General features: G+C 34.6%; 1 protein-coding gene across 1 annotated transcript in view; it reads right to left on the reverse strand.

Annotated features, from left to right (window-relative positions):
- Positions 1-24,827, reverse strand: part of LOC127862588 (solute carrier organic anion transporter family member 4C1-like) — a 56,781-nt gene extending 31,954 nt beyond the window's left edge. Inside the window, exon 1 of the mRNA XM_052401782.1 lies at positions 24,218-24,827. Within this exon, the coding sequence (XP_052257742.1) occupies positions 24,218-24,473 (256 nt within the window). The 5' untranslated portion in view covers positions 24,474-24,827. The remainder of the gene's footprint in view (positions 1-24,217) is intronic.
- Between the last annotated feature and the right edge of the window lie 2,719 nt (positions 24,828-27,546).

Raw genomic sequence — 27,546 nt, forward strand, 5'->3', positions numbered from 1 at the left:
AAGGAGGATCTTAAATGAAGAGAATTGAATGTTGCTGACAAGCTGAAGGAGGATCTTAAATGAAGAGAATTGAATGTTGCTGACAAGCTGAATGAGGATCTTAAATGAAGAGAATTGAATGTTGCTGACAAGCTGAATGAGGATCTTAAATGAAGAGAATTGAATGTTGCTTACAAGCTGAAGGAGGATCTTAAATGAAGAGAATTGAATGTTGCTGACAAGCTGAAGGAGGATCTTAAATGAAGAGAATTGAATGTTGCTGACAAGCTGAAGGAGGATTTTAAATGCCGGAGTGGAAAATATTTCCAACAATTGAAAGTTCAACATCGCCCATGGTCAGCACAATAAGAGGGTGTCAACATAAGCAGACGATAATTTGAAAAGTCTTATAAATTATAAAGGATATCTGATATGCCACGTATTGTGGAGTTAAGGTCAATAAGATTCAAATTAAACTTCATTACAATTAGTGTTACTGTATTAAAAATATTTATCCTCATCATCATTAAATACTCATAGCTTGCATATTTTTGTGTCATCTTAAGAAAGTTCTACAAACTATCAATTAGTATGCAAACGTTTATCAACTATATTGACATGCTTCCATTAATAAAATATGAAAATAAATGGCTTTCCAAATGAAATATTGAACGTTTCTGTACATAATTTAACAGCCCATGAAATATTTCCATGAATGAGAGTGCAGAACGTGCAAATGAGGTACAAAGCCTAAATTAGTTCACCGCACATAATTTTTTGTTGTAAGTTTTATTAAAGCTTTCCAAACGTCGGGTTTGATATTAAAGAACTTCAATAAACCTGAAAAAGTATTTTTCTCCAAAATATCAAAATGAACGATTTGTGTATACATGACTGCAATAATATGGGGGTCAATAAAAGAGCGACAATATTTAACTTAACAAAGTGAAGAAGTAATGTAGATGTTTACCCATCATTAACAATACTCTAGAATAGTCCATAAATCTGACAGCGTTTCTAAGTGACCCGATGAAAAACCCGACATGTAGAGTGGCGACGACGGACAAATGAGATCTCCAGTAGCTATAATAAACCTATCCAAATATAAGTGGTTGCTGTCAGTGAGAAAGATAGTGACACATGTAAAAGGTTGTCTGTGATCAGAGAACATTGGGAGTGGTATACAGTGAATATGGGCGCCAGATCGGAGGCCAACTTAAATGTCGAGGCTGATAGCCATCAGCAGGAATTACGAATCAATTTTCCCCCGAGGATGTGTTGTTGATTTTCATTATTCACCAAACATAAATGCCTCTGGTATCATTTTAACTTATTTATTGTTGCCGATAAAACACGTTAACGGGCCATTTACCTAAAACCTAGGGATCTCAATTCCGATATAAATGTCTAATTTGCGTTGAAGTTATTAATAAATACAACTGAGAAAGGCATTCGATTTAAAACAAATAAAATCACCTACAACTGAAAAACATATATAGCTTAGTACAGATTGTGGTGGATGATAAAATCTTTTTTATTCAAAGTAAAATAAATACTCAAAATCAACGAATATTTCAAAAAAATATATTGTGAAAAAAGGTTAAGCCATAAACAAGTTCAACGCTAGATGTGGTATGGTAACCTAGATTTAACGAGATACAAAATGCTCGTTTTTATTTGTTGTGGTACAATATATTCCTTTTTTTCCGCAACGATATATATATATATATATATATATATATATATATATTCATACGACACACGAACACTTATATGGGACATGAACATATGTTGAATTTATTGTCTCACACAAAAAAAGTTTAACCAGACCACATTTAGCGTTGAAATTTTGGCTATTACTATTAGGAACATTTATTTTGTGTGATCAGCGCGTGTACCAACCACTGCGCTTACCGGAACAGGCATGTTGCACGTGGATTAATGGAAGATTACATAGAAGACAAAGTTATCCCTTTTCCCCATAAGAAGCAACATGAAAATGGCTTTTGCACCCATCATAAAACCAGAACAGCCTGCGAGTTACTCGCAGTCTGTTCAGGTTTTATGATGTTAAGGCATGCAATCTTTTATTAATCTATGACATTTTCCCCCAACTCTGAACAATATCCCTTCAATATCCCTATACTAAAGGCCGATTCCAGGAAACTCAAAGAATCTTAGTTATGATAGTACTAGTTCATGCCATTTGTATCTTAAGACTAGTTAAAAGCACTATATCTACTGCGTTATCTTTAGTTTTCACGATACGTCCTATGCCATATGACGCTAATTATACATATATACGCTCTTATATTCCTGAACTCGACGAACTACGTTTACTATGTTATTTCCTAGTGTGTGAGACAAGTTATATCTGTTTTGGATTCATCAACGTTATTTTGAACGAGGTTTCCTCTTGGATCACAAGAAGGCACTTCTCATCAAAGGATGTAATATTCAGTATTTGCCGCGCGGAACTTAGGAATACCACCACTGATTGCTTATCATCCACATTAACATGCATTGAACTCTTTGTGTGATAAAACACAAAGTTAAAACACAAGAGCGCAAAGATGACCGTAGATCGCTCACCTGTGTAATGAGGCTTGGCCAGTTTCGAAATCATGGACACGATTTGAACAATCTTTGTTGAGGATCATAATCTAATGGCACAAACCAAGAGGTTTCAAGTTTTTTAAAAGTAATTATGCTACATAATAAGATTTTTTAATCATTCACACCACAGGCTAGGCCAATTTTGACTCCAATGTTCATGATTAGAACCTATCTAGTATATGAACGCTATAACATGTTACATACTAATTATTACATCTCTCAACTTCTTATTTAAATAAGATTGTACAAGTGATTTCGATAATTATATGCACATATTATTTGACCTTGAGTAAAAAGTTTTGACACTATTAAGGACAGACTTTGAAAGCTTTTTAAAGGGGACCTTTACCTTATGTCCCATAGCAAATTTCAAAGCTTCGCTTTTGTTTTAAGCCGAATTAAATAACTCTTTAACATGGTCAATTTTAACCACATTGGCATGATTAAAACAAAATCGGTATAGGACCAAATTAAATTCTACAAAACAAATATTAAACCTCTGACTATTTTGCTGTTCAAGAGAAAAAAAGAAGTAATTTACTACTACTATTAAAGTCTTAATGAATTATATCAACCCTAGGGCGTGGCTAGCTTTGACCACAGAATCAGGATTTAAACTAAGTTTTGAACAAGAATATATCGAATGTCACATACCAAATATCAATACTCTGACACTTGATATTTAATGGAGGTTTTTACTATGTAAATATATATACATAATTTGAACATTGGGGCGTGACCCGTTCCGTTTCTCCTCATAGGCATGATTTGAACACATTAACGAAGGACAACTATATGATGTTATACACACAATATTTAACATCTGACACTTGCCGTTTAATTGATTGTTTATCAATTATTACGTAAGTCTATATAATCATGTGACCCGTGGAGCGTGACTCGTTCTACCCCAGGTGAATGATTCAACAAACTTAGTAAATGACCGCTATACACTGTTTCATTACATATATAAAACCCCATACCCTAACGGTTTCAGAGAAGACGTGGTTTTCCAGAAAATTTACCATTTGCACCTTGGGCCAATGTGAGCTAAAATGAACTTCATTTACAATCGGACTTCATACCTTTCACCTGTGTAGTTTTTTGAGTCAACATGAACATGGCTCTATTGCCGCTATCATATAACCAATGTAAACCTTTACTAATGAGCAAACAGCTTGTTATCAGACTGAAAGTCTCAATAGATGGGTGTATGAATTTTCCTTAAATTATGTTTGCACTCCAGAAGACACATTTTCTGATTCATCAAAATGAATCTTGGTCAAAACAATAATATCAGTATAGTCACGACCATTGGAGAGTTTAATTAAAACTTGACAATTATGGCTCACTCTACATGAAACTCGGTCAAGTAATGTTCTCAGTTATAGATATGCTTGAATCGTTCTAAACTTCGATAATTTCAGATAAAACAAAACGTGGTAGTACTCTAGAAAGTGCATATTTAGCATACAACATCAGACTTGGTCAGGGTTGGCATATTGACCGGTCAATTGAGTATTGACCGGGCCGGCGGTCAATACCCGGTTAAAACCGGTCATTACTGGTCATTCCTGGTCATTATTGGTTAATACTGGTCGATTGAAAATTGTAGCATTTAAACATGACAAAGGAAGAATTTAAGCTATTCTATATTAAATCAATCATTATTCTGTAATTGATAAACTTTTTTTGAGTTATCTATTGTAAAAAAAATCCTTAAAGCTGTAAAAAATACTTCTTTATTATTTATGGAAACGGTCTCAAATACGAACTAAGGCAATATCTTTATCTCAGTGTATCACATCTGTTACTGAAGTATTATTGCTATTGTAGTAACCATAGTATTTCACTGATCTATTGATAGATCTATGTGATAAGCTGATGGACAAACAGAACTCTTGTGGTTTCTAGGGTCATAAATGATCTGGCCCCTTAGCCTTTAATGGTAATAAAATGCATGCACTGGTATGTCTCTGATAGTGACAATAAAGCAAATCTGCCCTTAGGCTATTTCATTTCACTCAAACCACAAGATGCGTTTGTGAAACACAATGTCCCCCTATATGACGTTTGACCTTGAAGGATGGCCTTGACCTTGTGAAGGATGACCTTGACCTTTTACCACTCAAAATGTGCAGCTCCATGAGATACACATGCATGCCAAATATCAAGTTGCTATCTTCAATATTGCAAAAGTATTCATAAAATAAGCGATTTGGGCCACATATATTTGACCTCTGACCTTGAAGGATGACCTTGACCTTGACCTTTCACCACTCAAAATGTGCAGCTCCATGAGATGCACATGCATGCCAAATATCAAGTTGCTATCTTCAATATTGCAAAAGTATTTATAAAATAAGTGATTTGGGCCACATATATTTGACCTCTGACCTTGAAGGATGACCTTGACCTTGACCTTTCACCACTCATAATGTGCAGCTCCATGAGATACAAATGCATGCCAAATATCAAGTTGCTATCTTCAATATTGCAAAAGTATTCATAAAATGAGCGATTTTGGCCACATATATTTGACCTCTGACCTTGAAGGATGACCTTGACCTTTCACCACTCAAAATGTGCAGCTCCATGAGATACACATGCATGCCAAATATCAAGTTGCTATATTCAATATAGCAAAAGTTATTGCAAAATGTTAAAGTTGGCGCAAACAGACCAACCAACAGACCAACAGACCAACCAACGGACAGGGCAAAAACAATATGTCCCCCACTACTATAGTGGGGGACATAAAAAGAGATAACTTGCTATTATTGTTATTAATTTAATAGTTACTTCTAACTTGTCTCCTTTCTATATTAAGAGGGTTTTTATATTTTAAAGTTCAATTGGTCTTCAAATGAAAAAGCAATCAAAGTTCTTGATTTTGGCAACAAATAATGTTTACAATTGTGGGTCTTCACTAGACGCTTCTTTTCAATTATTTCTTTCTTTTAATAATTATATCTTATAATGTTTTTTTTGTTTATATCAATGGAAAATAAAATATTTTTCACTAATTTGTTAAAGAAATCCAGGCAAGAATACATGACAGGTAAGGGTTGTGTCAAAGGTGCCATGTAAGGCCCTATAATCAGTTTTGGGTGCCCTAACCTGTATAGGTGAGAAGACTGTGAAAACTGTGGAGACAGTGGGGCATGAGGAACAACTAATACACAGTAATTGACAGGTTCTTGTTGAATCAAGCACAGAATTTTCTGAGCATTCATAATTCGTTAGAATTGAAAAAAAAAATCAATCGATTAGAAAAATCCAATTGACCAACTTGACTCATTTGCAAAATTTTGAGAGATTGGCCTACAAATTGCATGAACAGGTATAAAATAGTGGGTATTAATAGCTTAAGACATTATTGGCAACATGTCTGTTTAATTAATATTATCAATTTTGTTTAATTAAGCATGGAATATTAATCAAAATTGGGGGTTAAGTTCAATCGACCAGTATTGACCAGTAATTACCACTTTGGGAGTATTGACCGGGGCGGTTTGAACCGGTAAAACCGCCGGTTAAAACCGGGGGCGGTCGATTGGTGCCAACCCTGGACTTGGTCTAAATATTTGTCTAAATGATATCTCGAAAATGATGTTGTGTATGAGCAAGAGGCATATGATTTACTAGGGCATGTATAGTATTCGCAAATTGAAATATCTGAACTAAGGTAAGCTTCTTAAGACTTGTTGGGATATGTTACCATTGCGTAAACTGTTCCCCTTAAAACGTGCCTTTCCATGCCAGTAATGTAAATTAATAAAAATAAATAATCAAGTTAATATAATTGAGCGAAATCGTTAACAAGTAAACAGAACAAGTGTGTCCTAATTATTTAGCTTTCATTGAAAAAACCATTATAAAAATCCTACATGCTCATTTAATTGTGAAGCCACGATGTTAATTACAAAACTATTCAGAGCAGATGTACTTCACACGATTTCAATAAAGATGTATATGAGAAACTGCCCTAACGCTGGTAGCACTGTTTTTAAAGGGATTGAACTCTTTTTCTCAAGTCAGCACATATATATGGTAAAACCACGTTTGAGTTCTATGACGATTAATGCAGTGACCCCGGTTTATTTTAATTTTGTTTTCATTTCAATTTCTGTTGAATGTTTTTCCTGTCATACTTAATAGATCACGTGCTTAAAAGAAGACCGGCAACTTTCCCTCTTGATGATGTTTCTGGAGTTTCGTTATTTCTGTATTTCAGTCTCTATTTTGATGTTATGTTAAATTAAGAAAATACTGCAGCAATGTAATTTTAATTGAATGTTTTGGTTTTAAACATGGAATTAGGACAAATAATTGGCAAGAACTATTGAGTCTTACGTTATAATTAACATCCAAAAAAAATAGAACAGAACATTTTTGATTGTGTGAAAAAGGAAAAAGCGCCCAATTTTATCTAATCTAGGATTTCGACATCCATTGTTGTAGGATAAAATGTCTAAAGTCGCATGAAAGAAAGCTATTAAAGTAAAGTACCACCAGTAAGGCACCTTCAATCCTGTGCATTGACCTTTTCTATGAAGTGATACCATTTGCAATTGTTTTTATATTTAATTTTCTGTCTCATGTTTTAACTGTCCTACGTTATAGATTATAACACGACTAGTAACTTTCCCTTCAGTTGATGTATCTGGTGTTTCGTTAGTCCTGTATTTAGGACGCTATCAACTATAACAAGTATGTAAAAATAACACAGCAAAGCTGAAACATAGAAGAGAATTGAATGTTGCTGACAAGCTGAAGGAGGATCTTAAATGAAGAGAATTGACTGTTGCTGACAAGCTGAAGAAGGATCTTAAATGACGAGAATTGAATGTTGCTGATCAGCTGAAGGAGGATCTTAAATGAAGCGAATTGAATGTTGCTGACAAGCTGAAGGAGGATCTTAAATGAAGAGAATTGAATGTTGCTGACAAGCTGAATGAGGATCTTAAATGAAAAGAATTGAATGTTGCTGACAAGCTTAAGAAAGATCTTAAATGAAGAGAATTGAATGTTGCTGACAAGCTGAAGGAGGATCTTAAATGAAGAGAATTGAATGTTGCTGACAAGCTGAAGGAGGATCTTAAATGAAGAAAATTGAATGTTGCTGACAAGCTGAAGGGGGATCTTAAATGAAGAGAATTGAATGTTTCTGACAAGCTGAAGGAGGATCTTAAATGAAGAGAATTTAATTTTTCTGACAAGCTGAAGGAGGATCTCAAAGGAAGAGAATTGAATGTTGCTGACAAGCTGAAGGAGGATCTTAAATGAAGAGAATTGAATGTTGCTGACAAGCTGAAGGAGGATCTTAAATGAAGAGAATTGAATGTTGCTGACAAGCTGAATGAGGATCTTAAATGAAGAGAATTGAATGTTGCTGACAAGCTGAATGAGGATCTTAAATGAAGAGAATTGAATGTTGCTGACAAGCTGAAGGAGGATCTTAAATGAAGAGAATTGAATGTTGCTGACAAGCTGAAGGAGGATCTTAAATGAAGAGAATTGAATGTTGCTGACAAGCTGAAGGAGGATTTTAAATGCCGGAGTGGAAAATATTTCCAACAATTGAAAGTTCAACATCGCCCATGGTCAGCACAATAAGAGGGTGTCAACATAAGCAGACGATAATTTGAAAAGTCTTATAAATTATAAAGGATATCTGATATGCCACGTATTGTGGAGTTAAGGTCAATAAGATTCAAATTAAACTTCATTACAATTAGTGTTACTGTATTAAAAATATTTATCCTCATCATCATTAAATACTCATAGCTTGCATATTTTTGTGTCATCTTAAGAAAGTTCTAATATGATATTTTCTTTACCAATGTTAATGCGCATTTTATAAAGCTCAGTTCATTAAGGCATTTAAACTCATATTCAGATTTTTCATTCGCATTGTTCCGTTAAAACAACAAAATGATTTCGTAAAATCAGAACAATGTTCTGAGCGAATTCCATCATTATTTTAAGCAAAAATTTTGGCTTCTTGATTGTGTATTATGTTTCACTATTGGCATAAAGGAAAACTCCATCTTCCCATTAATTTTTTTTTATTTAAATTGGCCAGATCCATTTTTGAACTTCAAAATCGAAATATAATACGATCAAACGATCTGATATATTTTTTATAAAGATAAATCATATTCCCACTTGGGCTCGACTTATATACAATATCTGTCTGATTGCAGTAGCTCGTTTTCTGTCACCTGTCAAATAAAGGGATTTGTACTTTTAGTTTGGCATTGTCTACCTGATCAAACGTATGTCATACGTCATTCATAATACATAATATGATGATATTGTTAAGTTGCATCTCAAAACAAATGAGATATGGACCCACAGACATTTAATTTTGGCAAATAATGAAACCAACAACACATCATATGGGATCAGTTTTGCCATTTGTACCGATGGCTATCAGTTTTGACATTACTATTATCCACGAATCAGACTCACAGAATTCTTTCATTACATTCTGTGAATGAAGTATGTGTCCCTTAGATGAATTCAGGTAATTACGTACATCACTGAACACAATGTTTTAATAGATATGACTAATGTAGAAACGTTCATGCCATTTTTAAGTCATTACAGTTTCTAGTGCATTTGATTATTTGATAACATAGAACATTCCATGTTTGCCAAAACCTAATCGTGTGTGTTGTGTTTTTGTTTTTATTTCCGCCTCTTCTAACATATGGCAAAAAAATAGCAGTCAGTTTTCATTTAAAATAAGATTCTATCCAAACAAATGATCAATTGAACTGACCTCCTATACGCTCTTCGTCGACTTTAACCCACTCTTAAAAGGACATTAAAAATTGGAACAAAAATTGTATTAATTTTGAAGACGAGAATTATTTCTGTTCTTTAAATTATTTGATTTATTACATCATCATTCACGATTTGAATTGACTTACATGTGGCGTTGTCATAATACTTGGTTTCTGTTGTTTTCGTGCACGGAAAACACTGTTCCTGCTTTGGTTATTTGTTGCGTTAAAAACCGTTTGAGTAAATAGTCTAAATTCGCTAATGAATAAATGTGCTTTTATAGAAATGTACACAACAGCATACGATCGTCTCCTTAACGCTTACGTTCATTTACAGTAAGCATGCCTATTAAAGTAGTATGTAATTTTTAACACAAACAAAATCGACAACAGCCAATTTGTTTAAGTCCCGGAATTTACTGGAATCATGAAAGTCGGTACTTTCAAGTATTGTCACGTCACATGAATTGAACCAAATGATGCATATTCTTTTGGAGTCGAACATGTGCGATTTTCGTTTGGCAAGTACTGATTCTTCAAAACACATGTTTTGTTAAAGATATAGAGTCCAACATTTGTTTGTTGTAAACTGCAATAATTTTTTACAAATTATTTGGCTTCGAACATAGCAAGCGCCTAAATCTTTTTTTAAGCATTTTCTTTCCAAACTTAACGTGCAAACTTGGCGACATAATGACGCTAACAATTCGGCAGCATATTTAAGTCGACTCGTTTCATGACAAACTGTTTCTCCAATGATTTACTTTGTACGCGTTGGTGTGTTAAATGCGGGCATACATACTACTTTTTTAAGAAGAATATATACAGGAGAGCGATGAAAACTTTTTGATCTTCAGGATAATTGATAGTTAGCGCGCGAAAGAAGGCCTGTACATTAATTTGATTGTTCTTACTTCAATCCATACAAGACATGCATCACAGCTTGAGTACAAATCAATCATCGGAACCAAAAGATTTGGCTGTAATCGACTGACACCCCTTTGATACGTTAGCCTTAATTGATAAACGTCGAAATTCCACATGACCTATTTTCGATTTCCCTATTTGTTAAATTCGTGCATTTTCAAACGCTCTTATTAAGCACTGTTACTTACAACTTAGCGATTTATATAGAGAATAAAATTAGTATATATAGTTATAGTCAAACACCGAGAACATCATCCAGAGAAAAATGATTGTAAACATACGTAAGTCCTTTATTTCATGAATATAAAGCTTGAATAAAGCATACGGTAAGTAAAACAGGTATATATGTTAAGCTAGGCATAAAAGATGGAACTACACAATATTTTTCATGAGTATACATGCATCCCCAACGTTTGACGTAACCATCTCTCCTAAGGTAACATGGGAAATAATTGGATCAGGATTCCATCCTTCCGTACTCTAATAAACGCACCATATTCTGCCCTAGATTCGGACAATCATGTTATTGTGATTTACAGCTTTAAAGCCAATAACAAAAGAAGAGACATGTCACCGCAATATAAACGCATCAGCATGTTTTCAATATGTCTAACTCTAATGGACCTTGTTGTTCAACTCATGTGGGCAGTCAGGCTTTTTGACAAATACAAATAGTGTTTTCCTTTCTACTAGAATTGCAATTTCCTATGAAATCAGTTACAGTAACTAAAAAGCAGCTTTACGAAGGGCACGTTTTTATATTTCTATAATATCAAAAATGATACAGTAAAAGAGCAAAAAGAATCTGATCCGACTTTCGCAGCTATTATTTAACTTTACACAATGCAAGAAACAATACATGCATGTTGAATGTTCTATTTGCGTCATACGAATTGATTAAGTTTTTTTCTATCTGAAATTGTTGTCTGATACAACCAAATACGGTTGAATAACATGGTTATGTGTATGGGTGAATCATTATTAACGTCAATCAGACCTTTCATAACTTGATTTAAGTGATGGGCTGGTATATCATTTTGTCAGATAACCATGACGAACGCAATATTTATGTAACGACGAAGGTGTATATGAAACATCGACGAAGATGTCTATTGCAATTGAAGATTTGAATAGAATCGAAACTTTTGACCAAACAATTGTTGTCTGTCTTCAAACATGGTGAATTGCGAAAAAGTAAAGAAATGTTTAATTATAAATTTTAGTCAGGTATTTAAAACTTAACGCATTGTACAATAAAAAGAATTCGTTTTGACTTTATATAAATGGTTAGAGTTATATTATAATAATTATTGTGGATTAGAAAAAAAACTCTATCCCCGGAAAGGGTTTCTAAAGTTCCATTGTATGCTATATGAAATACTACTGCATTTTGATTTGTGCTGACAGGTGAGGAAGCAGTTCAAGGTTAGCCCGTATAAATGTTAAATGTTGTTATGTTGCAGTCTTCAGAGGCTCTGACGAGCTATTGTTGATTTCGTGGATAAAACGTATTATCGAGTTTTCTTACCCTGGGTTTGTTTGACAATTTTCTGACGGTGCATCGATAACTCGATAGTTTAATTTATTTTATAGCTGGACCATTTATTCTTCGTATATTAATAACTTTAAAACATATCCCTTAATCGTGTTCTCTTTATAATAATGTTTGAAGAAGATTTCGTTTTTAAATGAAAACATAGCTTTATGGTCAAGGTTAAATTAGTTGCTTATAATCCGAATCGATTGCGTTTAAATGTTGACTTAGCCTTGAAAACACGTTTATTAATAAAACTATGTGAGACGATTCTCAACGTAACATTTATGTTTTATAGAACAATACATTTAAGGGCGAACGCAGAATTTTCAATTCAATTATATTTTTATTTATTTTGTTACACATAGAGTTTGATATGTTTTGGTAGTTTGATTGAGCGATCTCCAACCATCTGCAGTTTATATAAAAATCCAGGGTCACGTGTGAAGTCTATTTGTATTGTGCTTTAAAAACGATTATTTTAGTGTGTTGGTAACGTCACAAATATGTCATACAAAATTGTGCAAATATGTGAGAAAACTCAAGAATAACGTAAGTATGATTTCCGGCGCCGGGCAATCTTGCAAGCTATTAGGTAGTTCATAAAGTAATAAGGCATAAGGACATAATCAACCCTACACATTGTTTGGGTATGGTGTTTGAGCGCCACGTGTTCACTTTGTCAATTATTCGAAAAACATCGCACAGTTCATAATTGATTATTTACAAACATACGCTAACATGTCTAAAGAAACTCTCTTACATTCCGATTAATTAATAATAGTCAATTCCTAACATAAAGAAATCGGCAATACTTTAATCGACTCGTTTCGTATGCTTTGGTTTTGTCTCGCATGTCATACATTGTAAACGTTGTTGCCTCAAACGTGGAAATGCTTAATTTGTGTTGGAATTTTATATAAAATACTTTCTTTAGCAAGATATATACATGCACTTGGAGAGCTATGCACTTTTTAGATCGTCACGATTAATACTCATCAGTGAACGACAGAATGCTGGCCCATTAATTGGATTGTTCCGACTTCGATCAGCACAAGACATGCATCATAGCCTGAGAATAAATCAATCAACGGAACAAAAAGGCTTGACTGTGATCAACTGACAACCCATCGAGACATTACACGTATATAGAGAGTCGAGAGTCCACTTCACCTATTTCCTATTGCCCGCTTTGTTTAATGCGTACATTTTTACATGCGATTAGTAGCCACTATGGCTTGAAATTAAGCGGTTTACGTAGATATTAAAGATTGTATAGTTATAATGAAGATACGAGAAACGCATCCAAAGATTAAAGTTTGCAAACATCTGCTAGGCATTTCTGTGTTGCGTAAATAATGTACGGTAAATGGAACGTAACACGGGTAAATTTTGTTAGGGTGGCATAAAAGATTGAACTACAAAATGTGTATGATGATTATACATGTACATGCATATATACATTTTGACGTTGAGAACTCTCCTAAGGTAACATGAGCAACAATTGGATCAGATTTTCCATTCTTCCTTACACCCAACAATTGGATCAGATTTTCCATTCTTCCCTACACCCAACAATTGGATCAGATTTTTCATTCTTCCTTACACGCAACAATTGGATCAGAATTTCCATTCTTCCTTACACTAACAAACGCAACATATTCTGACCTAGATTGCGAAAATCATTCTGTTGTGATTTCACAACCTAAAAGTCCGTGACAAAAGAAGAAAGATGTCAAGGCCATATAAACACATCAGCCTGTTTCATGATGTCTAACACTAATGGATATTTTGAATCAACCCTTGTTATGATCTGGTTGATGGACATCGAGGCTTTTTTGAGAGCATGACAAAGAGTGCTTGCCTTTCCTCTAGAGGCATAATTTGTTCTCGATGCAGGTACAGTAACCGAAAAGCATCTTAAAAATACATTTACTTATATTTACACAATTTTAAGAGGTATTCTCTTAACAGCAAAACTAAACATTAGGCGATGCAAGGAAGAAACAAGTAATGATTGAGTGTGTTGTATTTTGGTCAAAACAATTGATTATGCTTCTTTCTTTCTTTACGATAAACTGTTAAATAAGGACAACTACGGTTAAATAACATAGTTTATGGTAATGCGAGTTGCATTACTGACTTCGATAAGATTATACTAGTAATTGAAGCTATACATTTGACTTACTATTGTTTTCTGTAAACAAACATTATGAAGGGAAATTAAGTTTTAACTTTTAATTACTAATATAAATGGTGTGTTTTAAACACAGTGTACTGTACATTAAATACTATATTCAATTTTATTCCGCAATCTGATTATCTATCATGATTTTTCAGAATTGTATTAGGAGGAACGATTACGTCATGATTGTATTATTATATATTTACTGTTTATGTAATAAAGTTTGCTAACGTAGCGCTTACTGTGGTTTTCAAATTGTAATGTGTTCTTTAAAGGACAATTTTTCTTTTAACCGCATAGTATATTTGTCAGAGGAAAGTTAGATTTGCTATATACTGAAAAAGGTTATATTGTATATTTTGGTACTATCCGTACATATTACTGTATGTGCTCTTTTGTACCTAGTAAGTAATCAAGTTATATGGTCTGATTCCAATTGGGTCAGTACCTAGTCCGCGTGCTTATAAAATCATATATTTATGCCGTTAAGGTTCATGGTAGGTTATTATATTATTATTAGTTTTAATTTTGATATTTAATTCTAGTGAAATTATCATGCTTTAATCATTTACAAATGTGTTATGTATAACAATATCTTGGAGTCTGAACATCCATGCCGTAGACGGACAGCTCGACAGTAATCAGTATTTAGAATATAGTTTTACAGATACATGATATGTTTTAGTCGGATTCCTTTGGAATTACAGTAGCTGTTTTAATTTATCGGTAGTAAATTTCATAGTTAATGTTAACGATTCATTAGTTGTTTTATAAGTATTGTGTTGTTGTTTTTTATTTAAGTTGTTGTCTTTCATTTAAACTTGACTCATATTTTCTATTTTAGACATACATCCCTTGACAGACAAGTAATAGTGAACACCTTCCTGTTAGAAATGATCCAATGATTCACATGCATTAAAAATGCGCCTTGAAGCAGAAAATGAGACACTAGTGCCAAGTTTGTTTTGATAAGATTATTGTTTGTTTTAGCGCCTAACCATTATTCTCAACTTTTTCGTTGTTTTCAGTATTGGAAAATCTTCCTGACAAACAAACTAAGGATCCGATATAACGTTGATCAAACACATTAAATTATCATAAAAACAAAATTTACAAGGGTAGTATAATTTCATTTCATGCAGCTCGCTCAATGTTTTATAGACTGAACAAACAACTTCCCAGGCTAAGTGCATACATCCATTTGTATGTTCCAAGACAGGCTAAGTGCATACATCCATTTGTATGTTCCAAGACAGGCTAAGTGCATACATCCATTTGTATGTTCCAAGACAGGCTAAGTGCATACATCCATTTGTATGTTCCAAGACAAACATTCTCTGCCAAAGCCGTATAAGAAACTATAAGAGCAAGACAATCTACACGATTTAGTTTCCTATTTGTACGACAGCGTTGTCAGTATTGTTAATACTCAGAAAAGATGTAGAGTCCCAAAAACTGTCAAACATTTGTCATAAGTTTGAGTTTTGTTATATGATCACTTCTCTGTAATAAAATTGACTAGCAAACTCTGTGTCATTGGACGAATTTTGTATGCTTTGAAATAGCGTCCGGTATCAATTAATTACAACATTATCTTTAATATTAAAGTATGGTCAGATCAGGTCTTCCATGACTCTCATACACAATAAAAAGATGGTTCTTTGACACACAGTTACACCTACATTTGTTCTGTCTGTATAGGTTGAATAGATTAAAATTGCGTTAGACGCGCGTGTGGATTTTAGTGAATTCTTACGTAAATGTGAATTTTTGCTAACCGGCTTTAACCCCCGTCGCTTTGCATTAACTGTTCTGAGGCGGCACACCCAGTTTTGATCATGTTATGTCTATACTTGAAAAGTAAACTATAAGCGCAATCATGTGTCTACTGTGAGAGATTCTGGATGCTTCAAAGTTTGCTATGTTAATAACTTTTTTTTAAACAAGTGATGTTTTTCATAAGATCAATTTGTACACCACTAGTAATCGCAGCAAAACATATGCTACAGTGTTTTTTTACAAGTAGTGATTGCCATTGTTTATTGTAATCGTAGTCAATCATAATTATAGACATCATTCAATTAACTCGATGTGAGAGTCGGTGCTAGACTAACATGCGTTGTGCTCCTAAATGATTCGAATCAATATAAAACAATATCATTAATACAATACTATAGTTTTTGTATACAACTACTGAATAAATGGTTTAATATTTGATAGTATTGTTTTGCCGATAACTCAATATCTGTCTGCCGGTAAGCCGATCCCATAATTGGCTCGTATTACATATGTAACGAGCATGTGTGTTCCAATTTCTAGACATAAAGAGATGTAATAGTAATAACCTCCGAACATTCAGATCACTTCCGCACTTGGTCGTTAAACAAGTAAGGGAATCAGGTAATCATAATATGACGAGTGCCTTGACTATGGCTGCCTCGCTTGATTTGCATACAACAGCAAACCATGTTTATCAGGTTATGAAATTTATTTGATACATAGTCAGTCTTGTGAACGGAATCGAAAGCTTCCTAGCGATACCTCAGCTGTACAAAAATTCATTGTATCTTTGGCAAAGCCTTTTAAAATTTTGCTGTTGCGTGTAAAGGGTTACAATAGAGTTTACTGTCAAATGTTATTATTGCATGAAATTGTAATTTAAAAAGATAATCGCTGATGGGATTGAAAACTGAATGCTCACTTCGTGCAAAACATGATTGAGCGATGTATATATATTTGAAATAAGATATATAGGATCTGGCACGAGTTGTCATATCATACCATATTTTATTAAACGAGTTCAGGAATTTTGTTTGGCGAGCTTACTAACGAATTTCCTGGACGAGTTTAATAAAATATGGAATGACATGACAACGAGTGTCAGATCTTTTTTATCACATGCTTTTAAATGAGCAAATTAAATAAATATTTACGCAAGCATAATGATTTATCCCGAATAATGTTTACATTTCGTGACGTCATTTTACGTTACAACGTCATTTCAGCAAAATAACAAAATGCGATTGGTCAATAAACGAAAACTAAGCCAAAGAAAACGCTCAAAAATGTTGTATTACACATGTGTAATATAAAAAATATGTAATGGTTGTATAAAATGGGAAACAGGGTATAACATGTGATAAAAAGTGTTATTATTAAGTTTTTTTGCTTACGAAAATTGTGAAAACCAGACCACCTAATAAATCTTGTCGGATAGAAATCACGTACTCGACGGTACAATACGGTGAAAATGATTTTGCAATTTAATGAGGAAAATGTAAATGTCACTAAGCAAGTTTTTTTAAATAATTATGTATTAAATAGCTTTATTACTTAGCATGAAAATCACAGTTTCACGTTCATGTCCAAAAGTGTTGCTTTTAATAAAAATAGATTAAGTCGTAATGTACATACTTGAAAACACGTTTAATAATAGAACAATAAATGCAATATGAAGAAATAATGTATACAATATGAGACAACTCCAAGTGTAACATTACTGATTCATTGAATAATACCATAGCCTGTCTTACTGTTCGCGGATGTTTTAATGATCATTTATATATTACACATAGAATTCCATTATTATGGGTAGTTTGATAGAGATATCTTTTGCTGATACAAAAGAAAATAATTTTTTTTTATATTAATCGTTAGTCAAATATGTTCTTATGAAACTATTGTTGATATATTTATCGTCGTTAGCCGAATTTGTTTTAAAGCAACGCTTGCGCACGGCAAATGATTCCTTATCGACCAATTTAATAACAATAATGCGATTATTTCGAATACAATTTAATTCGATAATAATTATTTCGATTCTTACAAAACATATAAGAGTGATATACGGTTCATGTGTGTGGTAAATAAAACATTTCTTTAATTCACATCGGGTTGATGTTTATTTGTAATCGGACTGAGATCAAGATTTTACAAATCCTATAACGCTAGTATTCGCTACTGATAAGTTGATGTAGCCATGACCATGTAAACTACAGTGATATATGTATTGATTGTCCACATTCGAGCATCTTTGGCAGTTAAATGACATTCATAAAAAAGCGTTTTTGAGATGTTAGTGAAAACAGTCTTTTTTGATATTATAAAGAAAAAAATGCTGTTCATCAAGCTTTGTTTTAAACGAAAGTATATGTGTGTTGTTATCGCCCATAACAATTATTACATCGAGAGATCTCGAAATGGCCGTATGTAAATAAATAAATTGTATTATAAACAAAGTTGTCGATAACATTGTGATAAAAGCAGGCTGGAAATAAAGTCTAACCTAAGGTTTTGCTTTCAAACACGTGCTTGCAACATAATGAAACCTCATATATGGATAATAATTGTTTAGGCACACGAGTCTGCAAACCTTTTTAAAGAAGTCAATATTTGTTTTCAAATATGATCTACTTGTTCAAAGCAGGTAATGTGTACGAACGGACAACAATAACAAAATATTTCAGCGACATTTAGTCAAACACCGGCTGGTAATAAACACGCTTAATTTACTGCATGTTTGCTGTAATATAATATTTGCACTTGGGTACCATTCAGAAATTGTAGCTTTAAAACGCTCATCAATTTTCAATCGTGCAACTTCATTTATCATTTAAGGATGTTTTGACACTGAACGCCTTTGTTTAAAAAAAAAACATTCGATAAATGTACGTAATTATGAAATTGATCAGTTTTCCCTTGATAATAAATAATTTAAACCGGTTTGTAATAAGTGCCCTTTAAGACAGTAATCATTATTATGTGCGTTCTTTTTTTCTTTAAACAATCTCTAATTCAAGTTTTAATTTGAGTAGTTAGTATTTTTCTAAGAATATAATGAAGACCGCTACAAATAGCACACGTGACGACAACCGTTCAACATTATCAGATATTATGGTTTCTATAAATATTTGAAAAACAAAACTCTACCAGCGGCGCACATTAAATGATGTTTACCGCTTTTGCTGTGCTCTAGTATGCCTCGTTACAAACCAATGGCAATCCTTGATCAATTCTGATCAACACAAAAAGTTATGTAGCGCAGGGAATCTACGACAGCGTTCCGTGATTACATCTCTCTCACGATGCTACGTACATGTAACACACAACTCGATGATGCCCATCAAACGGCTTTTGGGAATCATAATGACAATTGTCATTCATATTATCAACGGTCTGGTCTCGCAATATTTGAAGATATTGCGCAATATGTAAACAATGTTGCAAGTTCCGTTGCATGGTCAGACTAAAAGCATTATCCCACACCTTATGTGTGGTGCATGGTGATTTCAATATACATCCTCATTAAAGACGTCGTGTTGTTTGCAGGAAAAAATAACTGCTATAGCTGAACGTTAGAAACAAAATAAGAAAATATTTATTGGCTTGTATTCCAAGAGAATAGTTTCCTTATTATATTCGTCTAATTGATGTTTTCTTTGCATCTTTGCAAAAGACACTTACAAAATGTTTTCAGTAGAATATACCCTTGGGAAATGTCAAGTGAATACCGATGCCGTCAAGCCATTTTCCTTGAAAGTGCACTAACTACAGTTATATAGTTTTAACGCGACATGTTATCAAACATGGTTGGGCTGTTTAAAAGACTGCCACAAATTGCATGTGATTTTTTTAAATATACTATTTTGAATTTTGAATTGTTGAGCTCGAGAGAACGACGACACGAATTAAGTTAGTGGAGGCCGGTTGTTTGATTAAAACATATCTTGGAAAAGTAAACATTAAAGACACGGATAATAAGTCAGTATCATAGAGTACAGATTTTACAGCTTCAATTCGCGCATATCTCGCATTAGCGTTTATAAGTATTATACAATTATATTGTATTCTCACACAAGAATAGTTTCACGCAATTGGTATATTTAAGTTATAATACAATCACTGCTTATACTCTTCGTGTATGATTAAAGAGACATACAAGTGCTCAAATCGCTGATTTATCTGAGTTATGTCGCAATATGACAAGAGAATGGCAGAAATAATAAGAGGAAATCTTATGAGAGCTTCTGCAATATTGTTTTCGCATTTTTGTAATGGTGTTATCACAGTACAGAAAGATAGAGCACATACATTCATCTTATTATGGTTTCTAATTTATTACAAACTCATTCAAATGTGTTCTAAAAATGTGCTTAATTTAAGTTGATACTGTGATTAAAGTTTGTTTTCAATCGTTTAATTTGGGTCGAAATACGACAACACTTTTTTTCATAAAAATAATTACATGTATTTGACCAAATAACTACGCTCAACACTAAGTTATAGCTGTCTAATGATTTAACGCACAGTCAGTTCTGACTCATTGTCAGTTCCAGACCAAATGTCAATTCCAATCCAGGACTCCATGTCTGTTCCAGACTTAATGCTTGTTCCACACTCAATGTCAATTCAAGACTCAGTGCCAATTCAAGATTCAATGTCAGCCCCAGACTCTTTGTCAGTTCCAGACTTAATATTTGTTCCAGACTCAATGTCAGTTCAAGAGTTAATGTCAGTTCCAGACTCATTGTTAGCCCACGACTCAATGTCATTTCCAGACTTATTAGCAGTTCAGACGCAATGTCGTTTCAAAATTGGTGGTGCATGTCCAGACTCAATGTCAGTTCAAACTCAGTGTTATTTTAAGACACAAATATTAGCTCAAGGCTTAATTACAATTCAAACTCAATGTCAGTTCAGACTGAACCTCAGATCAGACTCAATGTCATTTCAAACTAAATGTCAGTTCACGCTCAATGTAAACCCAGACTTATTGTCAGTTACAGGCTTGATGTCACTTAAAAGCTCATTCTAAGTTTAGGGCTCAATGTCATTTCCATACTCAAGGCTAAAAGTAAGTTCCTTTCTTAATATCAGTTCAATGCTCAATGTCATTTAAGGTCTAAATGGGTGATAAAGACTCAATGTCAGTTCCAGACTTAATGTGTGTTCGCTGCTAAATTTCAGTTCATACTTAATGTCAGTTTCAGACTCAAAGTGAGTACATGACTCAATGCCAGTTCCAGACTTAATGTGTGTTCAGTGTCCAATGTCAGTTCATACTGAATGTCAGTTTCAGACTCAAAGTAAGTACATGACTCAATGTCAGCTCAAACTTTATGTCAGTTCCAAACTCATTGTCAGTTTTATAATAAATTTCGGTTCTAGACGCAATGTCAGTTCTAGACTTAATGTCGTTTCAAGAGTCAGTGTCAGTTCAAGGCTCAATTTCAGGTCTAAACCAGTTCTGTCTGTCTAAACTCATTGTCAATGCAAGACTCAATCAGTTCACACTCAATGCCAGTTTAGATTTTATGTAAGTTCCATGCTAAATGTCAGTTCCAGACTCAATATTAGTTCAGACTCAATGTCACTTCCAGACTCAATTTCAGTTCAGAATCAATATCAGTTTCAGGCTCAATGTCATTTTTATCCCCACGCTTTTTGAAAAAAAGGTGGGGATATTGTGGTGATCTCCGCCGTCCGTCCGTCTGTCCGTCCGTCCGTCCGTCCGTCTGTCCGTCCGTCCTGGCCACTATCTCCTCCTACACTAAAAGCACTAGAACCTTGAAATTTACACACATGGTAGCTATGAGCATATGTGCGACCCTGCACTATTTGGAATTTTGATCTGACCCCTGGGTCAAAAGTTATAGGGGTTGGGGTGGGGCCGCGTCAGAAATTATCACTCATTTTTTTAGGTTATTTTACATTTACTTCTTTATTTCTACACCGATTCACTTCAAATTGATACTGGACCTCACCTATGACAATACGGTCAATCTCAACCATGCATGGCCCCATTCCCAACCCTGGGGCGCCCCGCCCACATAGGCCACACCCACCAAAAATTTCCATTTACTATAATTTTTTCATTTCTACGCGGATTCACTTCAAATTGATACTGAACTTTTGTTATGACATTAGGGTCAATCTCAACTATGCATGGCCCCAATCCCAACCCTGGGGCGCCCGCCCACATAGGCCACACCCACCAAAAAATTCCATTTACTATAATTTTTTCATTTCTACACGGATTCACTTCAAATTGATACTGAACTTCTCTTATGACATTAGGGTCAATCTCAACTATGCATGGCCCCATAACCAACCCTGGGGCCCCGCCCACATAGACCACACCCACCCAAAATTGCCTTTACTATAATTTCTTCATTTCTACACCGATTCACTTCAAATTGATATTGAACTTCTCTTATGACAATACAGTCAATCTCAACTATGCATGGCCCCATTACCAACCCTGGGGCGCCCCGCCCACATAGACCACACCCACCCAAAATTGCCTTTTACTATAATTTCTTCATTTCTACACCGATTCACTTCAAATTGATACTGAACCTCTCTTATGACAATACGGTCAATCTCAACTATGCATGGCACAATTACCAACCCTGGGGCGCCCTGCCCACATATGTCACACCCACCCAAAATTGCCTTTTACTATAACTTCTTCATTTCTACACCAATTCACTTCTAATTGATGATGAACTTCTCTTATGACAATACGGTCAATCTCAGCTATGCATGGCCCCATTACCAACCCTGGGGCACACCTAGGTCAAACATTCGGCGTGGGGATACGCGTCGGCCTCTGCCGCGCCATTTCTAGTCAAACTTAATGTCACTTCCAGACCCAAAGTCTGGCCCATACTCAATATCAGTTCAGACTAAATTTAACTTCTAGATTCAATGTCAGTTCAAGACTCAATATCAGTTTTAAAGGCAATGTCAGTCTAGACTCAATGCCAGTTCTGGACGCCAAGTCAGTTCCAGACTCAATGTCAGTTTCAGACTCTATGTCAGCTCAAACTCAAAAGCAGTTCGAGACTCAAAGTCAGTTCTTGACTCAATTCCAATTGAAAATCCAATGCCAGTTCGCAACGGACTGCCAAATTCAGATTCAATATCAGTTCAATACCCAATGTCAGTTCCCGACTCAATGTCAGTTCGAAACCCAATGTCAATCCAGACTCAACATCAATTTCTTACTCAAAATCAATTCCAGACTCAATTATAGTTTCAGACTCAAGCCCAATACCAGCTCCAGACTCATGGTCCGTTCCAGGCTCATGGTCAGTTCCAGACTCAATGTCAGTTCCAGACTCATGGTCAGTTCCATATTCAATGTCAGTTCCAGACTCATGGTCAGTTCCAGACTCATGGTCAGTTCCAGACTCAATGCCAGTTCAAAATAAATGTCAGTTAAAACTCAATATCAGTGGAGACTAAATATCAGTTGAGACTAAATATCAGTTGAGACTAAATATCAGTTGATACTAAATGTCAGTTCAGACTCAATGTCAGTTCCAAACTTAATGTCAGTTCCAGACTCAATGTCAGTTAAGACTTTATGTCAGTTCAGACCTTATTTTAGTTATACACTCAATGCCAGTTACACATTCAATAGTAGTTCAAGGCTCAGTTCAGACTCAATGTCAGTTCAGACTCAATGTCAGGTCAGACTCAATGCCAGTTCGAAGCTCAATGTCGATTTAGTATACATATAACGGATGTTTTCTATCATTTAAAGCGGGTATATACGATTTTGTCAAATATTAACGAATTTATATAAAATGTGCACAAAACTTATTATATATAATATATTTCAATATAAATTAAAATAAAAGTTAAGAAAAACATGTGTCGAAAAATGCGAAATAAGCCAGATATTTAATTCTGAAATTGAAAACGGCTGTACAGCCGAATTCGCCAGCATGTATACAATACATGTACGATGTGAATCTAAACTTACTTTAACGGTTTATTTGAATTCCTGCAACGATATCTATTCATACGACACACGAACATTAACTCCGATCCTAATACAAAACCGAATGCTTCGGTTATTGTAGGAAAATATGTACGTCACAATCGGCTCGGGCGCTAATTTGTCTTTGCTGCATTTTATGAAATTCGGCTTTAATGTATAATTGTTCTTGTCTATTTTGTGTTATTGTAACATATTTTATCAATATATTTCAATTAAACACATATAAAAAATCGTAAATACCCGCTTTAACGAAACTGACTTAAGCTTAAACAAAAAAGTTGCCGGATCTGATATAAACCATGTTAATACATGAATGACTATACATGTTAAAACACCACAAATTGTGAGCCGCCCAAACAAATGTAATACACCACAATGTAATCACAGCTTACCATGAATTAGTGTATAGACGCACAAACACAAGCACAGCACGGGTGGATTGTTGAAGCGCTGTAGAAACCTGGGTCTGCACGTTTTATATCCGCACCGAGTCTCCACGTTCTTCTCGGGCTCATCTGGCTTCTCCAACCCGCGGAACGTAACGAGGTCCAGATCATTCGTCCCGTACTGGTGAGGTTCACATTCAACATGTAACGCCTCACTCTCGTCGAGACGTTCTTCCTGTACTGTAATATATTTATCTGACATACTTATTGTTCCGTATTCGTTATGTAATCAAATACGATTTCCCGGAATACATCGCTCGCCCAAAAAACAAATCACTGCACATTGCCATTAATAATTACAACACCTCCGTAAATTCCAAACATGATGCAGCCACCGCCAATGAATCTCTTAACAAACCCGGTCTCTAATGTTCTGTTTTAACCACCAACGTTTGTAAACATCAAAAACCACCGGTTAACGTAATCGTGTGTAGGCGATGTGTGTGAAAATGCTTAGTGTGTTTTTTCGCGATGTTTCCAAGTAAACGCGTAGCGCCAATATTCACTATCGGGAAAACAGGGATATGCTCAAGCCATTGATCAACACACTGCAGCTTCCCTCGACAGCATCACAGGAGCAGGGGAGGCGACTTTTATAAATGAAAATTACTTATCGAATCAAGATATGTACGTTTATAGTACACACCGTAGCAAAACTGGTTTCTATCGGTACTACTTTTCATATTGCAAAATTATATGAGCATTGAGGCGAAACCTGTAATTACACAAAAATAAAATCGTTTTATACGTTGCCAAATACAATTTAAAATATGAAGTGAGTCGTGCAAATCTGCGGGCTGTAATCCCATCAGTTTAAGTCCTTGAAAAAAAATATCATTGATAATTACGCCTCGTTAAATACCCATGAAACAACGAATCATGCGGTAGTCTTTGCCTGTAACTACATCGCAAAATATAGCTTTTTTCAAGCATCTTCCTTGTGAGTCGTATAGGACATGTTAAATCCTTATATTACAAATAATTCAGTTGATATACATCTTCGTTGTTTTCTTAATTATTTTACAAAATAATTATATTTGAATGAACAAAAGATCGCGTTGAAGAACTTTTTCTTTGATCTACGTTCGTCAACGTCTATACACAATGCACATCGAATACGTTTATTCGTTAGAGGCGTGTGAATGGAGGGAAGGAGGGGTTTATAAAAATGTTATTTAAAAGATTTTTTTTCTTTTAAAAGTATAAGCACGATAATTATATTTTATCATGTGTAATCTGTACTGCAGTTTTGACAAATTGCATACTAGCTGTATATGAATGCAATCAATTGATGATGTATGCGGACTTGCGTGTTTTTTTCTGCTGTTCTTTTATTTTTGTTCAAACTTTCCAAACGTAGCGATGTCGACAAATAAACGATAATTAACGAATGTTTGTGAAATATTGTGATAACATAACAAATGGCAACAAATAGCCTAATGGTATTAGGGTCCATGTGAAATATTGTGATAACATAACAATTGGCAATAAATGGCCTAATGGTATCAGGCCCATTCGCCCTTATTGTATGTTTACCCTGGTTCCATTCGTCGTGGGGTCCGTTCGCCTCATATCACAAGTAATACTGCGCATATAGTGATAAAATACGTTAATTGAAATAATCTTATTTTCTGCACAGTGAGTGACCTGTACATACAAATAAAGGTTATGAATTTTCGTTGTTCGAAGCTCAAGCGGAAAGGACTTGTAGGTTAAATCTGAAAATATAGACTACATGGATTTGGATTATCCTGTACATTTATTTGTTGGATTAATAAATAGATTAGGATTAAAATTATGAAATTTATTCCGGGATAACGACTTAAGTTATTTACATTATTGTGTTCCTGGTGTGAGGGTGAATTATATCCCCGTTATTTTGATATAAGTATAACCTCCCTTTAGACTGTTGTACTATGCATAATCTTTATAAATCATTATACATAATTTAATTATATGTTTAATTTGTTTTCTATTATTTAATTGAGAGTGTTTCAATAGCATCCAATGTGCAATTAAGATTGTGCATGTTTATATTATATACTGAATAAACATTTTGCATGTTTTGAGCTGCACAGCGTTTTGTATAGTATTAAAACGTTCCGAGATATCTTCATGTACGTAATATGGTACTGGATTGTTTCGGTAGTTTATGCCTTAGAATGTTACGTCAAAAGGCTTTCGCAAATATGAGTACTCGTTCAATAAAAAAAATGTCCAGACTAGTTTAGTAGATCAACTTGACCGTGGATTAGACACCTTTCATCTTCAAAAACACGTCAAATTTGCTCACTCGCGGAATGTGTTCAGCTATAGAGTACATCTAATGTTTACCTCAACAGATAAAATATGAAAGATTGCAAATAGTGAGATTTTTACACTCGCTGGTATCTCCAAAAGTCGTAGTAGATGTTAAATAGACAATTTACATGAAATGCGTCCCTGATACATTATTTGCAGATATATTTAAAAAAAAGACATTGAGAAATGAGATGCCTACACATGTAGATTCAATTAAGTATGTGGTATCTCCAAAATGTTTTCATTAGCAAATTATTTGACACAAAATTCGAAGAACATGTTGGGTTGCAAGTAAATCAAACTAGTTTATCATTCGAATCATCCAATTCAAGGGTTCAAATGAAAGGTTGCGTGATCAAAATTATAATGGAACACCGACAGATTTAGATCAGGGTAGCACTCTCTATGATACATGCTGCTAACATGCAGCCTTTGATACATGCTGCTAACGTGCAGTCTATGATACATGCTGCTAACGTTCAGCCTATGATACATGCTGCTAGCATGCAGCCTATGATACATGCTGCTAACATGCAGCCTATGATACATGCTGCTAACATGCAGCCTATGATACATGCTGCTAACGTGCAGTCTATGATACATGCTGCTAACGTTCAGCCTATGATACATGCTGCAAACATGCAGCCTATGATACATGCTGCTAACATGCAGCCTATGATACATGCTGCTAACATGCAGCCTATGATACATGCTGCTTACGTGCAGCCTATGATACATGCTGCTAACGCGCAACCTATGATACATGCTGCTAGCATGCAGCCTATGATACATGCTGCTAACATGCAGCCCATGATACATGCTGCTAACATGCAGCATATGATACATGCTGCTAGCATGCAGCATATGATACATGCTGCTAGCATGCAGCCTATGATGAATCCTGCTAACATGCAGCCTATGATACATGCTGCTGGCATGCAGCCTATGATACATGCTGCTAACATGCAGCCTAT

This window comes from Dreissena polymorpha, chromosome 16 (assembly GCF_020536995.1).
Source record: "Dreissena polymorpha isolate Duluth1 chromosome 16, UMN_Dpol_1.0, whole genome shotgun sequence".
Classification (NCBI taxonomy): Eukaryota; Metazoa; Mollusca; class Bivalvia; order Myida; family Dreissenidae; genus Dreissena; species Dreissena polymorpha.